Raw genomic sequence first — 20725 nt, 5'->3', positions numbered from 1 at the left:
CCACAGCCACCAGCACCCACCGACCCAGAGGGTGTTTCTCCAGAGCTGGGACAAAATTGGCAACAAAACCGGTAGGCCCAAAGATGTAGAGCCTTCCGTTTTCTACAAACAAGTGCCATGAAGGTGTAACGATTTCACCGGGACCCAGATCTGCTTCACCCTCTCTCAAACTACCAACCTGTGGCTGGTATAACACAAGTGAGTGTGTTTTGGTGGGCAGCTCTCCCCCTTATTGCAAAGATGAGTTAAACCACCCGCTTCTGGCCAACGGCAAAGCTCAGGGGAGGATGTTCTTCAACCTTGAGCCAGAGCTTTAACCCCAGGGACCAGCTTAGTCCCAGCTCTGCTGAACACCGCTGAGTTTTGCCATACGTATCTCCTGAAGCCGCTGATAGAAATATGGCATGTCAAAACTTCAGACAGCAGAAATCCTGAGACGCAACAGAAACCATTTAAAAATACGATCCCTACAACAGAGGATTATTTTTCAAGTGGACAACGGTTGCTTTTGCGGTCTACGCAGCCGTACGTGAAATTTCTCTGTTAGCTTGAAATCGCCCAGCTTCACGTTTAAAGCTAACGTGTTTTACTTCCCAATGAGGACAGGTTACAAGAAAGTTAGCGTGACTCGGCTCTCAGCTGAGAGCGGTATCCCAAATAGTTGCAAGCCAAGTTGTTTAAAAGTAATATTAAAATACTAAAAAATACCCCAAAAACACAAAAGCAAAGAATTAGCATGAACTGGCTCATTTAAACAATGGGAATACAAGCCTCCCCAGCAAGAAGTGAAAATATTTACAGTGAAGCTGAGAAACTACATGGCTTTTTGAGCAGAAGCTGAAGTGTGAAACATGTTCCATTGCTTCCTCAAAAATTAATCAGGGTTGGGAATGAACTGTAAAAATCCCCAAATATTCCCTCGCTGTTCATCAGCGAAGTCCCTCTCGAATCTGGGTTTAAACACACAGCGAGGACTGAAATCACCTTTAGCTGAGATACGCTTATAATGAATGGAAGGTAATGAGGTTGCTTCCAATCAGCACTGGTAGAGAAAGACAAATTAGCAATTAGTACAGAAGCGCCGCGTTCCCATGGCTTCTTAAAGGAAGAATGAGAGGACCAGAGAAACACCCAGTAACCTCACTGATGCCTTTTCAACAGCAATATTAATTTGCCTACTTTATGCTGTTGGGTCATGGGAAAATTATGGTATTATCTCATTTATTATTTCTGCTAATTTACTGGTTTTTTACTAAGCCATATATTCGCAGCATTAAAACATGCAGATAGGGTGAGATGTTTCTAACAGGGCCAGTCCCAGTATCGTGCTGGGGAGCAACACCGAAGCCAGCCAGCAGGTCCAGCACCAGCAGATGAACTGCAAAACCTCTTACGTTTGGCAAACACCCACAGGGTCGTCTTCTTTTTTTTTTTGTCATTTTCTGTGCTCCTGTGATGCAGGATGAGCTGCAACCTCACCGGCGATTTCCGCCAGCCCCCATCTTAGGCACCAGCTAGTTAACAACATTTCCAGCGAAGAGGAAAAAAAACCGTCTGGGGGACATCATTTGAAGAAACCAACCCAACCCAGCAAGCAAAATGCGAGTACCACGTATGTGTCTCCCCAGACCTCGGAGTCACGAGAGTTTATTTCATGTTATATATATCACACCATTAGCGCTATAACCAGAGTGAAAGTACAAATAGCTGCGGCGAGCCAAACACATTTGAAATGGATGGAACCAATTAGCTTCAAAGATGAATGGGAGGAATGAGAACCACATGCGATGTCAATGTTCACAGTCTATATTACAACACACGCATCTGTTCCAGGCACGGCAGAGAGAGATGTTACGGCTGTGCAAGTGAATCTTTCGACAAACACAAAAATACTTCTGACATGAAAAAAAACACAATATTATTAGCCTTGGGAGCTTCTGAGTCGCTGGGGCTTGCATCTGTTCGCCTCTCAATAGGAGGGGGTGGATAATTTAATTGTAGCGGGGAGCCATAAGGTTCATCCAGTACACGAGAAGACAGAATTTTCCTCATTTTTGCTCAAAATGGTAAACTCATCGGATCTTTCTCAATTTAGTCTGAAACGGTAACAAAGTCTCCTACTGAGTTTGGGGAGCAGAGTTCCATCAAAATAACAGATCTACATTCCTTTCAACACAAAAGGTGCTGAGGCTCGAGGTTCGAACGCTTCACTTGACATGCACTGGCCCGACACGTGTGTGCAGAGGAGAAGAAACCCAAACCATGCTTTTCTGAGGCCACGCTCCAATATTTAAGCAATAACGTCCGTTAGACGGCTGCAGTGGTTGAATGCATTATGACCTGCTGGTTATCTGTTAGTTGATGGAGCAGGTTAAATACCTACCAGTTAGGCAAGTGTAAGTCTTTCATAGAGTCTTCTCCTACACCGTTAATCCCACCTCGCCATCCCCGTCCTCCTGTGGAGACGCTCCCGGTTTCAAAGCCTTTCCCACTACCCACGTTTATTTAGTGTAGTTTCATGGAGGCCATTAGATGACTCGATTCCAAGGAAGGTCTATGAGAAGATAATTTTTTTCGCTCCAAGATGCAGACTACAAGCACGCGCATTATGTTCCTCTACAGTATTAAAAGCCTTATAAAAAAAAAAAAAAAAGTGACAGGATACCTACTGCTGCTGTGGAGTCCACAAGCTCTGCCATCTTCTTGTAGAAGAAAATTGGTTTGACTTGAAGAATTCTCCACCCATCAACGCTGTCTGCTACCGCTCTCGTCTCTGCTTTCAGGGGCTTCACTGCGGTGCATTTGAGGATTTATTCCAGTCCCGGTGGGATCTGAGACTAACCCGACTGGTCAGCTGTTCCCCAGCACCTCGTCTCCCTTCTTTATAAAAATAACCTCAAGTTTGCTTTTCTGCAGTTTCCTGGCATTACCTCTGTTCCTCATGAACTCCTTAAGGTATCCGTTACGAACTTATTAGAGATGAAGCTCGTGGTCTTGCCTGCTGGTATTAAATACGACAGCTACCCAAGAATAGCTGGTTTTCTCCATATGTGCTCACCCTCGACTTTTGTACTTCTTCCTACTAATCCCACCTATCCCCCACCTCTTTTCCGCATGCTGTCTGCTCGTGTTTGAGGTCAAACCAGACCCCAGACCTAGGGAAGTCCATCCCCTTCTACATTTCCTGTCTTTCATCTGAAATTAAATTTATGCTTATGCTCTAATCCATCCTTGAAGGAGCTGTCAGCTCTGTTCAACTCCTCATTTTAGCTTTGCTTTGCAGAGGAAGGAAAGTTGACAAGAAGTGTTAATACAGAAGAGGACCAGGATATCGGAGAGGACAGGCTGGATGGCTTTGAAGGATACAGTAATAAGCATGGAATGAGATTCAGTCATACAAAATGCATAGTCCTATAAATTATATATAGAGAGGGAATAATAAACTGTTCTGCTGGATGGGGGAGCTCCTCAGATGGAGCTGCGGAGGACAACGTCTGCACGCGCTGAGTTGCTGTTGCACAGCCAGGAAAGGCAAAAATACAAACCTAAAACAGAGCAGTGGAAATACCTCCAGCAGATATGGGGCAATACTGATGCCCCTCAGTAGGGGGGGGCTGAAAATCCTAGGAGTAATGCAGTCAATCCTCATCATCTACATACAGAAAGATTGATTTTAATGAGAACAATTTCACAGAAGGGCTCCTGGGAAGGTCAAGAAGTGGTCAAGCAGAGCTTGCCTGCTCGGCCGTCAATGCTGGGAAAGGGATGAGAGCACCGCTGGGAAAGGCTACAGTGATGGGCATGGAGGGAGAAGACCTGTTAGGACTTAAAGAACGGCACTGGCACATCCTCATGTGTGCAAATTGCTCCCAAAGACCATTAAACTGGGAATGAGAAGGCTTCTTCTAACCTCCAGAAGGAGGAGAACAGGTTTGAAGGGAGTCTTCGGGCTCAGAGCGAGCCCTCCGGCATCACGGGTCACTGCTTCAAAGTCTCTCAAAAGTTCATCAGTCCCTTTGGAAAGTGGTGAGATTATTTTTTGCCTAACCACTAAAGCCATAGCTACTAAACTCTGAAACAAGGCCGCTAGCCTGACCTGAAACGTTTAAGCTAGCTACCTGATCGACTTCTAAAATTTATAATCTCTTTCATTGGATTTCCTGTAGGAAAAGCCCACCAGCTTTTCACCCACTGTAATAACTCAGGCCAGCTCTATCATCTGCCAGCTGAGCTCTCCATCACAGGACGGGATTTCCCCAGCAAAGGTGTTGGAGTCGCAATACTGCGTGCCAGGCTTTTGAAGACCCTGAGTTTGAACAGCGCTCAAAGACCTAGACGTCCTCAAAAGCTTATTTTCTACATCTGTTGGGAAAATAAAAGGGAATGATAACCGAAAAGGAGGGAATATAAAACCAGCAAGACTGGTAAACTTTGAGGGAAAGGCACAAGTGGGAAAATACAGCTCTAGATGATAACAAAACAGCCACCCTGGAAACCTTCTGCCCGCAGAACCATCCAGCTGGGCATCTGCAAGGGAAAGGCTCCAAGCAGCGCCAAGTCACTTCTTCTAGCAGAAGCACTCTGGCCACGGGTTTTAGCAACGAGCCAGTTCAGATGCAAGCTTCTCACTTAAGCTGAAGAAAACATTTGCAACAGATGAGTTTTTTCTTGTGTAAAACCGCAGCTGTGGCCCAGCAAGCAGCAGAAGACATCTAACCGTGCTTCAGGGAGCAGGTTCTAGCCCCCAGCTCCTGCAGCCCTAGCATCTGCTGGATCATTTCCAAGGGCTTCAGAAAAAAAAAACAAACAAAAAAAACAGATGGTGATGCAACTTGAGGATATTACATATGACATGTTTTCTCTTATAAAGATTAATAGAGTTTACTCTACCCCCCCCTCCGCCCCGCCCCAATTTTTCTTTCTGCACGCTACACACTGCTATGATTTACTATAAATACAAAAATATCAAAAACTTCTTTAGGACATATGCTGATATAAATAGTATATTAAAAAAACACTGCGTTCCCTTATTAGTTATGTGTGTGGATTAACAAGAAATAGTTTAAATTCCTGCAAAACAGTTCAAACTGGTTTTATTGACGGGAACAGATCTTTGTAATTACGCTTATTTTATATAAAACCTATAAAAGGCTGACCATTCTAGAAACCAGTCAAACAAAGGACGAGTACTTCCTAAAATTCTCAGTTGCCAAGAGCAGAACAAAGTCAAGGAGTGCCACTACCATATTCTAGCAGCATCCACATTCAATCCAGAACAAAGACGTCTACTGATGTCTTCAAGGTGTTCAACCATTTTTGCCAAGGTACACTGCGGCAAGCACCGTGTCCTCTAGAGGCTGTGCCAACCCATTTTCAGCATTCGCTGCCTGCTCCTAGGATTATTAAGGCATCCCTTTTCTATTTTCCTAGCACTAAATTAGTACGGTGTATCATCAATCTTCTTACCTAAGCACAGCTCTGGTTTGGGGAATATGTAAGACCAAATAATACAACCGAGCCATCTCCATATTACCACCACCCCTCTGCCCCCAAGAGATGAGAAGATGGAGGTACTGAGAAGTTATCCTCATCGCAGCTCACAAGCAGAATCAGAGGCAAGACCTTCATGATTAATGAGATGTTAGTGTCCTCCAGAAACACCACATTGCTTCTCGCTCATCCATAAAATAAGCATAAGGCGACCCGAAATCATTAAGTCTACAGCTACTTTCAAGATGAATGTCTAATTTTGAAGATGAAAACAGAAGTGGGGAGCTCTGTGTGACTTATCTAATACGCACGTTTTTAAAACTACAACATCTTTGTGCACTAAAAAAAAAAATATTAAATTTCATCTTTTTCTTTGAAGTATGAGCTTCTGGGTGTAGATGGAAGAAGAACATTAGATTTAATGATCACTGTTCTCAACAGCTATGGAAATTTGTGTACAGTATTTTTCCAAACCCTGCTAACCATCTGGTTTAACAAAGGGACCACTTGCTAAATCTCAGACAAAGCTCTGAATACTGCCCAAATCCACCAGTAACTTCTGCAGAATAGATAGCTAACAGATTTTTAAATGAGTTCCTGGACATTAGTCAGGATACCATTATTAATGGAGTTATTGAAACACGCAAGGGTGCCGGACAAAACGAAGTTATTCCCCATTTGCATGCAGGGATGTTTTTCCTCAAGGATCCTGGATTCTCAGTCAACACAATGCACAAAGAGAAGAGAAGAAACAGAAGCCGAGCACGACAACCAGGCTCTGCGGTGCAGCGGATGAGTGTCCCAGGACTCAAGTCCTGCTAACCCTCAGGCTACCAGTCAACCCAGCAATGTAGGTTGTCTCCATCTCTCATAGAAAGCTCTGACCACCAAGTGCCCTCCAGTGCGAAAGCTTCCCCCTCTCCGGGAAGGAAGTTCTCTGCCACTTGGGGCTTCCTAAAAAAGAGGGGCAAAGCAGCTATCAAAATGTTACCGTTCCTGACCCAGGCCTGGGAATTAATCAGTCCCGTCAACTTTCACAGACATTAAGACCAGAAGGAACCATTATGATCATCAAGTATCTACCCATTAAGCCTCCCACCAATCCCTCTATCTCTCTTTGACCAATACTAAAGGCAGGAGGGGAGGAAAGGAAAGCTCGAGTGTTACTTGCGATTTCAAGTGAAGAAGAACCTACTACCTTCTTTTGTTGTTGTCTCAATGAATAATAAAATACTCCACTTTAGTCAAACTTCCAAAACTCAGTTGTTTCATTTACAGAACTGGTGTACCGATACTTACTTCATTCACATGGGTATGAGATATGTAAGGCTTTTCAAATATTTTTAAGTGCGGCGTTATTAATGCCAGACTATGGTGGAGTTGGGGAAAGAAGGATGTTAGCTCCCAAACACATGCTTAATCTAGAACATGTGGTTTTGGGGGAGGTTTGGAACCAATATGTTTTCAACATTTTCAGGAAATTTGGTCTATCCAGATGAAAGCTTCTTGGACCCTACTGAAATATCAGTCAGTGATACAAATACTGAAACAAGATTAATTTTTTCCCTTCCCTGAAAAAGAAAGTGCTTCTTCACCAATTCCAGAGGAAAAGGCAACGGATCTTGAAGAGCAGCTTTGGTATTATTACTCCATAATATTTAGAAAATACCATAAATTATAGATCTAGGAAAATTTCCCAGAAGTAAAACACATTGTGCGCTACTCAAAAGTTCTGGCATGCCTTGGCAGGGTGGTTTTTTGGGGGGTGGGATGAAGAAGGCAGGTCTTCTGCTAAGCATGCAGGAAAGATGTTGCCTTCAATTACAGGCAGAATGGCTGAATCCAAGTTAGGGATGCAATGTGCCCAGTACAAGGCTAGTACTAATTTCAATAAATCAGAATATAGTGAATATATTACAAAACAGAATGGGGAGCTCATTACACAACGTGGGGGAAGGATGAAACAGTGCTGCTTGATATATTAGTATGTAAGGCAGAGCCCAAGGCCATCCAGATTTTCCTCAAGCACTATTGTTGCTTCTCTTTCTGCTTCTGTTTCAATTTTGTGTTAAACTCTTCAAAATTCATGTGTGAACACAGTCACCCTTAATTGTCTTTTACTGGTTACATCTTAAATTGAGATGCTGCATGAAGGCATCCCATAAAACAGCGTCCCCTCCTTGTGCTTCATCTAACGGCGCCTTCCTTCCACAGCAGTACCGAGTCATGCCTGGAGGACATCCCAGCCCGCTGCTCTACCTTCGGCGCACTTAAACTCTGTGCCCAGTAGAAACAAAAGCCCGAAATTTCAGAAATCTTTGCTTAGTGGTAGCCCTGTCATATTCTGGAGTTATAGGCTGTTAAGTCCCCAAGGCTGGCCCAGAGCCAATTTATAGCTGACACTTCTTCTGATACCCCACCCCTGTGCTGAATTCAACTGCCTAATGCTCAAAGCCAGTCTCCTCCAGCCCGGGAGATCAAGAAGAGTTTGCAGCTCATCTTGTACTCTTTTTGAGGCACTCCCTTGGCTACATCCACTTTTTGAGGCTATTCTTCTTCTTCTTTAAGGACTTTTCCCATGTCTCCATACGTCTCCAGGGGAAGCATCCTGCACTGAGGTCTCCCCCGACACTTCTGGGACGCTATGCTGCTTGGCCAGAGGGTCTGAGAAGAGCTTGTGAATCAACACCAAAGGCTGAGAATCATTTCTCTTGTGGTGAGTTAGGTATGAGAGCGGCTTTCTGCTGCCTCACTGCTCTTCTCCTCTGAGCAATCCGTCAAAGGACAAGCCTACATCCATGTGTCATCCAGATGATCAGATGCTGCTCCAGGAGCCCCATGGATCAGTAGCCTGCTCCCTCCCTATTCCTCTGATCCCATACACCAGACCCCAGTTCAAGCCTATCGGTCTAAAAACAAATGGAGAGAAGTCACAGCTCACCCCTGCCCCATCTCTCGAGTCCCCGAAGTGACACTAGATGCCAGAGAGCCACAATCTCTCTTCCTCAGACAGCTTCAGGCGATGTAAGATCTCATCACGTAACAGGTTTTTTTTGTTGCTGCCATTGTTTCTTTTCTTCTGCCAATACTCAGAGATATTTTTGCCTGGTTTGACGATTAAAAAACAGGACTCTTCACATCAGGGAATAACTTGGTCAAGCTCATAGGGAAAGGGAGGATAGTTAAATGTAAAACCGCAGAGATACTGGCTAACAGTAGATTGTGATGTACTTCATACTGATCTTTAATCATATTAAAGAGAAAAAACCTCTTTAGTTAGCACAGTTCAGGATGATCGGAACTGAAATGTGACCAAAAGAGACAGACCTCAGAGACCATCAGTCAACAACCTCTTTCATTGGTTCTAGTAAAGGCACCTTGTCGAGCAACCACCCTCTGCCTCAGCTGGAGAGGGGGAAGGTGGAGGAGGAATGTGATTGCTCTCATGCATTTACGAGGTTTTTCCACCTTAAAAAGTGTGACTTGTAGGTCATCAGCTGCTGTTTGAAGGGCCCCATGCTAGACCATGTGGAGACTCACCAGCCCTGTGTACCTCTTAAGGGCTTTTTGGCATGAGGAACAACATAGGTGCAGGGTCATAAAAGAACCAGGCTGGAACAGCAACCATCCCCGAGAGGTCTCTTACCTCTGCTGTTGCCACCTCTGTCATGGTATTGGTCCTGCTTTGGGGGAAAAGGGCTGGATCCAGAGGTCCCCTCCACCCTACATTACCCCATGATCTCAGCTCTCCTTCTCCAACAGCCAGAGCTCTGCTGAGAATCACTACTCGTTGCTTCCTCGAGTACAGGAGAACTATCCTTACCCACTGCAACGGGAATTTCCATCACTTGATACAACATAAAGAACAACCAAGTTGACTTATGTCCTCAATCCCATCCAGATCCACTTTGGGCTCAGCAGCAATGTACCAGGTCAGACCAGTGACACCATGAGGGCTTTTAAAAAAACCCTCCAGTCTCCACGGAGTAGGTGCAAGCACACCACAGCGCAAATGTGTTCATGAACAAAGACAAAATCCTGCTCCCAATTAACTACAGAGCCACTGTTGCTGGCAAAATAATATTGCACTGCCTTCTCAAAAACACAAAAAACCAATCAAACATAAATCTCCACCCTTCTTAACTCCGCTCCCACATAATCAGTCCCAGCCAAGTTCCTGGGGTTCACACCAGAACCTGTGGCCATCATATTTCATTTTCCGCACTCTCACTGGCTATGGAAGAAGAATATGATGTGCCTTTTGTTTTCCTTCAGGCTTTTAGGTTTGATTCCAAATGCTGGATCTTTACAGCAGAGCTGACAAACAACATTACTATTTCTAATTCAAGTATCTCGAGGCTTTTTTTGGCTTGCTGGCTGCACTCACAAGGCTTATTTTCTATACACCACTGCGCCCTATTGCTTACTTTATCAATACCACATATTTGAATTCAACAATTTAAAGCGTAGTATTACAGCTGTGTTTTTATTTTGTTTGTTTTATTCGGTTGTTGCTTAACACAAAACATTCTGACATTTTAAGTCATATCCCACTAAGATAAACAACTAACATATGTCATGAATTCCAGTAGAAATGATTCCCAAGTGGTGCTGCAGCAAGGTTTTAACCAAGCGTACGAAAGGCTCTTTTAAATTGCTTGCTGGATGTTTTAAATGCACTCTTCCCCGCCACAGCTATCCATAAGGAATCGAGGGCAGGTGGGGGGAAATCTCTTCAACTATCTCATCTCTGCAGAACTTTACATGTTTTTCTTCCTCCTCTACGTAATTCTGCCTAATTGGACTGAAAAATCTCTGCAGGGTTCAACAGCTGTCTGTAATCTGACGGTTTAATTACAGGGAATAGCATGGGATCTATACCCAAAGATATATCCGTGTGCATCTATGTGAACTTAGATTTCTATGAATCAGAAAAGGGGTCTGAAGGAAACCTAAGAGAGACCCCACCACTCTTTGGGAAGCCAAAGTCACCAAAGTTAAGTCCCCGCAGCAGTCACGGCACAGCGAAGTCTTGCCTGGCTCGGCCAACTCTTGAGTTTACCCATTCACAGCATTTCAAACAAATTAAGGGACTTCACCAAATCCTGCTCGTATTAACGAGATCAGTTACGAATCCACTAGTGTTGCTACGCATCGTGGCCAACAGAGCCCTAATGAAAATACGCAACTGCCATGCCTCATTCACAACTTTTTCCCCAAATTGTCTCCTGGTGGTGGTGGTGGTCTTCGGCTTGTCACATGGCTAACGTATCTGGTCTACTATAGCCGAGAGGATTTTTAATGAGTGCCCAAGACAGGCCACAACTGAAGACCACCTCACCATTCCTCATCACCAGCACAGCAGGGTTTGGCTATCCAGTCCCACCCTGGTCTCCACAGACAGAAAAACAAGCTTATTCAGCCCAAAATCTGCAGAAGGCAGACACCCCGTAGTGGCTGCAGCAGGACCCTGAGCCTGGACTGCCGTACCTGGCCATTTGGAAAGGCGTAACGTGCTCCAGCTCAGCACCAGTTCCTCAGCTTTTGTGCTAGAGCAGATCTGTGACCAGATGGGCTTGGAGCATGTGCTAAGCAAACTTGTGCCTGCCTGCAAAATACTCCGTGGATGTGGCCAGAGCGCCAGTTTATTCACAGAAATCAAAGCTCAGCTGCAAACACTTCAGTGCGACAGACAATAGAGCCCCTCACACTGTGGGAAAGAAATCACCAGCTACTAGTTGAGTTCAGCATTTACAATGCTCGGTGCATGGCATCCATAGTTCAGATGCTCACATAGTTCAGACGCAATCGCATTCCTGCCCGGCTGGAACATCTGTTCTCCTCTCATTAGTCCTGGCCGTGTTTTGTTACAGAAGAAACTATCTTGAGATTCCTGAACTTCAGATTTGACCCGAGGCGTTATGAAAAGCCCCGGTTTTCAGAAGTGGAATTCATACGGAATCACCAGTCACTTCTAATAACGTCGGTCCCTGCTTAACATACAGCTGTAAAAAAGGCTCCGAGTTGTAGTTCAAGTTTCAGCAAAGCCTGCAGAAGCACACAGCGTAGGCTATGCACTGAGGATCCGGCAGGACAACACTGAAACCCACCCAAAACCAGCGCGAGTCTGAAAATGCAACTGAGGTGAGATTCTGACCAGAGAATTCCTTCTCCAGCCTTCTGCATATCCTCGGCATCTCAGAATCTTCCAAGCGGTCATCCCACCACCTTATCCGAACCAGACGGGAGGTACCAGGGAAGGACAAACATGCACCAAAGCAGCTCTACGGATGGAACAAATCAACAGCACCTAATCACACTTTACAAATATTAAAAATAATAAAGCAGGGTTTATTTTGGAACAATCCAGATCACAACTGGAAGGGCTGGTGAAGACGACAGGAGGCAAATGGAGGTTGTGTATGGATCAGAACACATTGACCGATATACTGTGAACCTTGTGACCTGGAACAATTCCTCATCACGACCACCACACGCCTGGGCTCATACCTCTCCCAGCAAGTTAATTGCTTTTAATATTTAACATCCAATTAGGACAGCAACGTACCAGAGTTCAGTGAAGAATTCTGGACTGCACCAGTTTTCAGACCCTGGTTCCTTCTTGCTGGCGGATGCAGCACATCCTCAGGAAAATATCACCCTCAACGCATACTGCGGGAGTGAACGTCACCACTCAGGCTTCCAGCATCCCACGCTTTCCAGTTAGAGAAAGCGACTCCGAAACCTTTAAGCAGGAACAGCATATTGGCTCAAGCCGAGACAACACCTCTGCTTTCCCAACACGCTCAAGGCTACGTGGAACTTCCCTCAAATTGTGTCTTTGTTTGGGTATCTACCATACCACACTGCTGGATGACAAACAACTGCCTCTGGTTTCCCCAAGACAGGCTTCAGCAGAGATTGTTAACGGACTCAGCAGTGAATTTATTTCAGCATTAAAAAATAAAAGAATTCAGAGTAATCTGAACGAAAGATAAGCTGAAAATGTCTAAAAAGGTATTCTTTTAAAAGTGCCTAGACCAAGAAGATCCCCCTTTAATGTTGTCTTCACCTTTGCTTTCACTTGTTTCCAGAAGTGACATGGTATTAATCTACCACTGCTCCAACAGAGCTGAAACCAGGACCAAAACATCATGCTGGGTTTTTAGCCGGTTTTTAAGCTTCTCTGGATCTGTCTCAGTGGAAATGTTAGTTAGAAATGAGCACGGACACAAGACCGTGGTCTGAAATAAGTTACCTATGTATTCATCACTGTATCTTCACGGCTGAAAAGTGCCCGAGGTGTAAGACTTTATACAGGTACCTGCCTTATTATCATAAGCCTAGGTGTAACATGTAGGTAGGGATCTCTAAAAGAGCTGTAGTCTTAATTTTACCGTAGTAGTAACAAGTACTGAGAGCAACATCACAGGAAAGGGATGGAGATTGTCCAGGAAGATTGAAACATCATCTTAATTCCTCCCTCCTCCCATTTTGGGGGAAATCTCAGAGAAATTCTGGGGGAAGCCAGTAAGTGCGAGCCCTTTGTGGTGAGCCTTGCTTTTGGGACCGTCCCCTGCGCTCCAGTATCCAGGAAATGTTCTGTATTTACTGAGCGCTCATCACCATGGTTTCGGAGCACAATAAGGCTCTATATCGCCCTTCATACATCTGCGTTTCTGGGAACGTCTGGGCTTTGGGGAATTGCACGGGGCCGACACAAAGGCACCGATTGTTCTGGAGGCTGAGGGACGAACCTGCCCTTTCCAAAGGAGAGGAAGCCGGCAGGAAAAGTCGTTATTGTGATCTGGATATTAAAAAAAAAAAAAAAAAAAAAAAAAAGGCAAAAAAAAGCCTTATTGCATCATCAGCATGGCCAGGTCGGGAGAGGGGTACGGGGACGCCTGAGAGACGGCACCTGTGGGTCTGGGGGCTACCCGGGGGGACGGAGGGAGCCAGGCACCCTCGGCCGGGCTCTGGAATCAGCTACCTGCTAAACCATCACCAAACCATCCTAAATGATGGAATCCTATGATTCTAAAGCCATCATGCGAATACAACCTGGTGAAACATGGGCCCCGCATAGCTGTTGCATCACTTCCAAAGCTCCAGGTAGAAGCAGGGGTGGAGACGAGCTTCTGCTCTCCCAGAATTTCATTTTCCTTTCAACAAAAACCATTTGCAGCGCCGAAACCCATGAGTTCTCATCAAGGACTTTCCTCGGCAGTAAGGACTGCCAAAGTAGTAGGAACCAAATTGTTGTCAGCTTAAGGACAGCCATCTGCTCAGCCTCTTCCCAGCTGCCATGCTCCAAATCAAAGAATGGATAACAATCACTTATGTTTCTCACCAAGCCCAATATGAAAAAATCTAGGAAGGAAAAAAAAAAACAACCCCAACAAACCCCAAACCAAAAAGCAAAAAACCAAACAAACCAGGAAAGCAGCACGGCAGGGATCTAACTGGGAACAGAGATGAAAGTAGGAGAAAAAGAAACTAGTTTTCTTTTTTTTTTTTTTTAAACAATGTTTTTTAAAGAGTCCTATTGACATCTGCTTTGTAAATGCTCTGTCATTATTTATAACCTCAAGAGCACGGAATTGTCTCTGTAGTTACAACCATGCTACTCCCATATTTTGGCTTTGTTAGCAAAGAGCCAGCAGCATTTTTACTGGTGCTCTGGGAATAGAGATCTAACATTTCATACACAGTTTATTTAAAAGTGGACTAATTTAACATTCTTGATGGTTCCTTTTAGCACAACTGTTGCTAATTACCAGCTCCAGAATGATTTGTTAATCTGGGAGCAACAGTGGTTCCACAGCAGCATAAATACACCAAGGCAAAAAGGAAGGAGAGGAAAAAGGGAAAAATAAAGAAGAGATGTTGGAGGGGGGTCAAGTTTTAGTGAACTAAAGCAAATTAAGTGACAGGTGGAACCGGTAACACGGAAAGAACACCATAAAATGGAGCTGTAAAGGGAATAATCCTGGTCCTTGAGAAGGAGAAAAAAAATTAGTGGCAATTTTTAAAGCTGTGCAAATGTTGGTTTTGGTGGCACGGCCAGGAAGCTGGCTTGAAAGATGATCTGTGCTCCTCAGGACTGGGACAGGCACCAGCCTCCCATTAACCCTGTCTGCCCGTGGCTGGAGCGACGGCGAGCAGAGAGGGGAGCCAGGCAGGGACCTCTGCCCGGGACACAACCTCGGCTGCTTAATCGGCTCCAGGGCGCCATGCGTGGAGGGACACAAACAAAAAGTAAACAAACACGACCATAAAACATGACAAAGCGGGTAGGAGGGCCCAAGCTGGAGGCCTTAAAGGAGGAGCCCTTGAAGAGGACTGAAGCTAGAGGCCTCAAAGGAGGAGCCCTGGAAATACTGGAGTCATGTCTGGAAGTGACAGGATCCAACCGATAACTTTGCACGACTGCACATGATTTTTCTTGGGGTTTTTCATCAAGCAACAAAGAGACACAGAAGCAGCTTCGCTGCTCGTGGCCTCCATGTCCTATCCCTGTGGCTCCGTGCCCTGGGCACAGCCATCAACCCTTCCCATGCCCCGTGGGAATAGCTCTGACCTGTCTCAAAACCAGCCTTTTCACCACAAAAGACTTGAAAGCAAATTTACCTAAAAGAAAAAAACCAAACAAAATCACTTTTAGGAAAGGAACCTTGTTACCTCTGTCATTTATGAATCATCAAAGCCATCCCCTTGTTGGGACCAAGACGAGCAGGACTCAAACAGCCGTGGAAGGGGACGGAGCAGCCGCCCTCCAACCACCGCTTCCACACTTGGATCGCTTTGGTTTTTCACTGCATGTGTGAAAGGACTTGAAAGTTCATAAAATTAATTCCAGACAAATATTAGTGAGGCCTCAAGTGGAAAGCACATCTCCTTCCTTCTGGGAATTTATAGTTCATCCACTTTTATCTTCTGGAGGCTCTTTGGAGATCAAAGATATGATCAACTTTCCCTTTGCAAAACTCATGAAGAAAACGGTGTTCTCAGTACCGTGACGTGACTTTATTTATTTATTAAATGATTCATTGCCCTTCTCTAAAAAGTAAGATTCCTTCCTGTAGGTCTAAAACAAACAGCACAAGTCACCCAAGAAAGCTATTCTGTTTGTTTATAGATTTTACGGTTGTTACAAGGTCAGTCCCTACCCTGGCAGCTTACACTTGTTAAATACCGCTCTACCTAATAAAGCTGAGATGGCCCAACACGAAGTAACTGCTTGCCAACATAACTCGCCTTGCTAACACCACTAGGAAAATGACCCGTCACTCTGGCAATTATCCCCATCTCTGTCACACTATGGGGTCAAACCCCCTAATTTACAAAAAGACATATATAGTCGTTGGAAAGGTGCTACGTTTCTGGAGTGACTCAACTCTGATGCATTCAGGGAGCAACAAGGAGATCTGGGAAACGAGCGCGAGTTACAAAACTACGACATTTGTCCCTGCTCACTGCAGGGGGGTTTGGACTAGATGACCTTTAAAGGTCCCTTCCAACCCAACACATTCTATGAGTCTATGACATGTTTTCACCCGGGCCCAAGGATGATGAGAAAAGCCCTCGTTAGTCCACCAACTGGCAGCATCTCTTTCTCCCCGTTGCAGTGATTCGCTGCACATCTGGCAACAGAAAGGCAGCACTTCGGCAGCCTAACGGACTGGGCTAATTCCTCCGAACATCTGCCTGCAGCACGCCACTTACACCGCTCGCGTACGGTGGAAACTTGCTACTTATACAAGCGACTTGCGAAGACACTGGAATAGATTTCAAGGAATCGGTGCAAAAGGACTTGGATCCTGCCTGAGCCATCTGAGCATCGGAGCGACACTGGCTCTAAAGATGATGGACCACATTTAGCTGGAATCACTCAGGGAGTCTGTACCAAATGCATCTTACTTGTCAGCGTTTTGGGGACGAGGAATCCGGGGACTTTCACGAAGCTCTTCCTTGGAGCAGAGCCACGCTGTGAAACTGCAAAGGCTTCGGGGGAGATGGGAAACTCATGGAGCCACGGAGCCAGAGAGGAAAACTAATGATGGCCGAGAGCTTTGTAACGCCGTGAGGACTTGGGCTTAGCAGGCATCAAGCCATGCCCAGATCACTACTGCGTTATTTCTTTCCCTGCCTTCCCTGGCATCCAGTCCCCTTCTCCTCTCCGTATGAAAATGGAGCTGTGCTTTTCTGCAGTAGGAAAGCGCGGGAGCTCTTCCAGGAGCTCGACACGGAAGAGACAGCCCTCACATCTCAGGGTAGCTGGACAATCATGAAAAGACAGCATTGGAAATAAAATTCCTCACATTGAAATGAGGCAGGATTCAGGCTGGGGGAAATGACTGAAGGCGAAGTTAGTTTTAATTATTTTGGTATTCGTTACTGAAGTTCTCAACAAGAGTTGAGAGTGTTTTTGGTGCACTAAAGATGTCGCAGTACTTACACTTATTATGCGCTACCTAAGGATTGTGGCGTTGTTCTTAGAAGAACAAAAACAGTAACATGACCTCAAGCATGAAATATAATTTTGGCAGGGCTCATTTTCCATTTTAAAGCACCCTTCAGATGTCCGTGGGCTTTAGAAAACACCTGCTGCATGAAGAGCCAGCCATTCAGAACACAGAGCACAGCTCCTGGAGAGCCCCCAGGAATCACCACCACGTCCCAGGGCTCACACGCCATCAGCGCCTCAAGGGACATGCTCCTAGTCACCTGCCTCCCCATCCCTTCCCTACAGTGCTCCTGGTGGCCGTGGCCACCTGAAGGTGTGTGAGCACCTTCAAATCGAGCTTCCTGCCACTGTATCTCATGGGGAGGGTTGCGAGGCTGTCCTTTCCCCGGTCTTTCAAGCAGAAGGCTTTCTCTAATTCTGCCCCGCATCTCCCAAACCTTACCCACAAGTGGTCCCTCACCCTGCAAAGCCATAACGGACTCAGGTAGCCCAGCTCCTGCTCCCATCACCGCGACCTGCACCAGCTCAATGCCTTTGCAGCCATCAGGAATGGTCTCCATCTCCCAGATTAAAGACTAAAACACTTTAAGAAAACCCCTTATCAGACGGTAGCATGTTGTAATATTTAGCACTCGTATGAAGCACTTGTACAACTGCATCATGGCCTGTCCCATCCCACCAAAGGCACCGTCCACAGAAGGCATGTGCATTGTCAGACACCAAGTCCAAAACCAACCAGAAGGTCTGAAACGAAGAGACCAGACACAGGAGAAGGGCTTTGGCATCTGAGGATAACAGAGCAGGACACGTGGAGGACGATGCTCTCGCCGAGGGATGGTGATGGCAAAGGGAAGCAGCAGCTGCTGCCCTGCGGACCAGGAGAACAGACACCATTGCCACACCAGGGAGGTCTTCAGCTACCACCCAGCACCAGGGAAGTCCCAGCACCCCTGGGGTTTGCATCACACATCCTCATTTTCATATTTATCAAATCACAGATATATAATTATGTTTTGTTTTTTTTTTTTAAACTTTCCACTCTCTTAATACAAGCTCTGTACAACTCTTCCCTTCACGTGGGCTTTGATGCCCCCTGAAGCCTTCTGCTGCTCTGCAAAACCCTGTTAGAAGCCAGTTACCATTTTGTGTGCAAGCTGTTTGTTAGACTACAAATAGCTACTTGATGATTTTACGCGAAGACAAGTGTACAGAACAACAAATACAGGTATATAAGCAAAAATTATAACACAGAGGCTGACTATGAGAGAAGAAGAGCCAAGGACAAGATTACTGAGCAGCATTAATTTGCACAAAATCTCTAGAACTACAGTTGCAGAGCTCAGAACTACTGGAATTCATCATCTGGAAGGCAATCAAAATCAGACAGAAGCTATTATAAGCCACAGATGCCAATTTATTTTTTTTTCCACACACAGAATTCTGTATATAACCACGATCTGGAAAAAAAAAAAAGTCAGTTTTCCGCTTGTCTGTGCGTAGACGACAAGCGAGGAACCAAGTGGGACTCACCGTCTGGCCCTTCGCTGCCTTTACTCCTTTTATTTCGACGGACGCGTCTACCTTCTTCTCCGACGTGCAGCTTTTCCTCAGGGTGAAAGAAGTTCAGCAAGGCCAGCTGAAAAAAAGGAGGACAAGGTTAAGCATCTTTTGGCAAGGATGGCTTAGCCGACCAGAGAGATCGGAGCCTGAACGCCGAATCTTTTCCATCAGGCATAGCTCTGCTGAGAGACGGCCCCCCACGGATGCCCAGTGCATCCCAAGGGGTACCGCAAGGAGCTGTGTCCCCTTGGAAGCAGTCCAGGACTTGGGAAAACTCAACCTGCAGGGTCTGGGCAGGGAGGAGCATCCCCCTGGGGCACAGGGGGCTGCAGGGACAGGGACGCAGGCGGCAGCGGGGAGATCTATAGCTGGAAACAATCAAACGCCCCCAACGCCGATGCGATCATTTCTAATTATTCTCTGCAAAACTTGCTCAATCCTGGAGCTCTTTCACCAGTATTACTCACTGCCAGTAAGTTTTTCCTCTTTCAAGCTCTCTTCTGCAAGCCTCATTAGCTACTGAGATTCAAAGGTCTTCAGGGACCTTTAAATCCAATTCAGTATACCACATAAATTAACACTTTAAACCTAGAGCGAGTACATCTTTATAACGTGATGTTTGCCAAGAGGCAAAAATTTTATGTAGCGACCTCTTATTTGTGAAAAAAATAGCTGCTGCATTAAAAACTCTTTGACAGTTATTAAATCAACATCCCTACCCAGAAACTGGAATTTTGGTTTAGAAACTTCACGGGTCCTCCCAGCTACCCCGGGGCGCGACAGCTCAACACCAGCGGCATTTTCCCCAGCTATTTCCACTTCCTAAAATAAGGAATTTCACAAAAAGATGAATTCGGAGCCAAACACCTTGTTCTGCGTGTTACCGCAACCGCCTCCAACCGGGATGGGGTTTTCTTTACGCTGAAGAAACCTGATCGCAGTTATTTGAGCCATAAATACACACACCAGCCAAATACAGCCTAAGAGAAGAACCAAGAGGCTTCAAAAAAGCAGCACCAAAGGTTATCAAGCGCGCTATTGTTCTGAGAACAAAACCTGTGGCATCAAAAGCCTCTTTGAGATAGCAGAGGAGAATAAACTCCTTCCGTGAATTGCTAGTTAAAAGAGCGGCTCCGTTAAGCTAAAGGCCATAAAAGTCCCTATCAAAAGTAATGATCGTTAAAGGTCTCTTTACCTTTGACGTGCCCCTGGGCGCTCGCCTCCCCTCTCCCACCCGCTGGGGTGCAGGGGGGTGCACCCCTCCGCACACAAACCCCTACTCCCGAGTTATTTCCCCCCACCCACACTCTTCTTCCAGCCTAAAAGCATCCCATTCCTGCTTCCTAATGAGCAGCCGCTGGATTTTACATTTGCTTTACTCCAACGAGCCCCAGCGCAGTCTCATGAATGGGATTTAGGAAACCAAAGGCTTTTCACAAAAAAAATCTAACCCAACAAACCAAAGGGTTTCCCAAATTCCCAAGCTGTTGCTATTTCTTTCCGCTTGTCAAAGTACCTAAAAATCAACGACAAGGAAAAGCCAGCACTTACCTACCTAGGGAAGGACCAGTCCCGGCATCGGATGAAGAAGGGAATTCTCATTTACAACAAGTCTTGGTGAATGGAGGGAAGAAGGGGCCCCGTTCCGCTCTGCCCGTCCTCCCTCATCTCCCACATCCCACCCCGCTGTCCCCGACATGGAGCACGGGAGCGGGGTGTTCCCGCAGGCACCGCCAGCGCCTTCCACAACAAAGCAGGGCAAGGGATGAGCAAAAAGCGAAGGTTTTTCTTTTTAAACCACGCACTTAAATCAAGTTGAACCACAGCAGAACTAATTGAAGGAACAAATTGCATTATAATTCAGGTTAAAACTTCAATGAAGTCATCCGCGCTGCTTTTGAATGCTGTTATTACTTGGCTCTTATTTGAGCTTTACAAAACACGACTAAATAAAAGCACTGAAAATGAAGTGGTGGGGAACCAGCCCGTTAAGACGTGCTGGTGGTGAGATTTTTTTTTTTCCTGCCAAGCATAAGGTGGATCCTCGTGTGCCGCCCTCCCACCCATGCTGTAACGAAACAGAGCTACTACCGGGCTTGGACTAGTTCAGAGAAAAGTTTCACCTGGAAACTCATAAGGATTTGGAGAGGATAAAACACCCTGATTTCTCTTTTTGATTGAGGGGTTTTGTTGTTTTCAGTGAAACAA

The 20725-nt window shown here is 45.6% G+C and overlaps 1 protein-coding gene across 6 annotated transcripts in view; it reads right to left on the bottom strand.

Moving 5' to 3' along the window:
• EDA (ectodysplasin A) overlaps positions 1–20725 on the bottom strand; it is an 83930-nt gene that overhangs the window by 12042 nt on the left and 51163 nt on the right. For all 6 annotated transcript variants that reach the window (XM_074601352.1, XM_074601353.1, XM_074601358.1 and 3 more), the window contains exon 2: positions 18488–18593. In XM_074601352.1, coding sequence (XP_074457453.1) covers positions 18488–18593 — 106 coding nt within the window. The remainder of the gene's footprint in view (positions 1–18487; positions 18594–20725) is intronic.

This window comes from Larus michahellis, chromosome 9, assembly GCF_964199755.1.
Source record: "Larus michahellis chromosome 9, bLarMic1.1, whole genome shotgun sequence".
Classification (NCBI taxonomy): domain Eukaryota; kingdom Metazoa; phylum Chordata; class Aves; order Charadriiformes; family Laridae; genus Larus; species Larus michahellis.
Note: the sequence above shows the minus strand (reverse complement) of the source record. Positions and strands in the feature narration are given on the sequence as shown.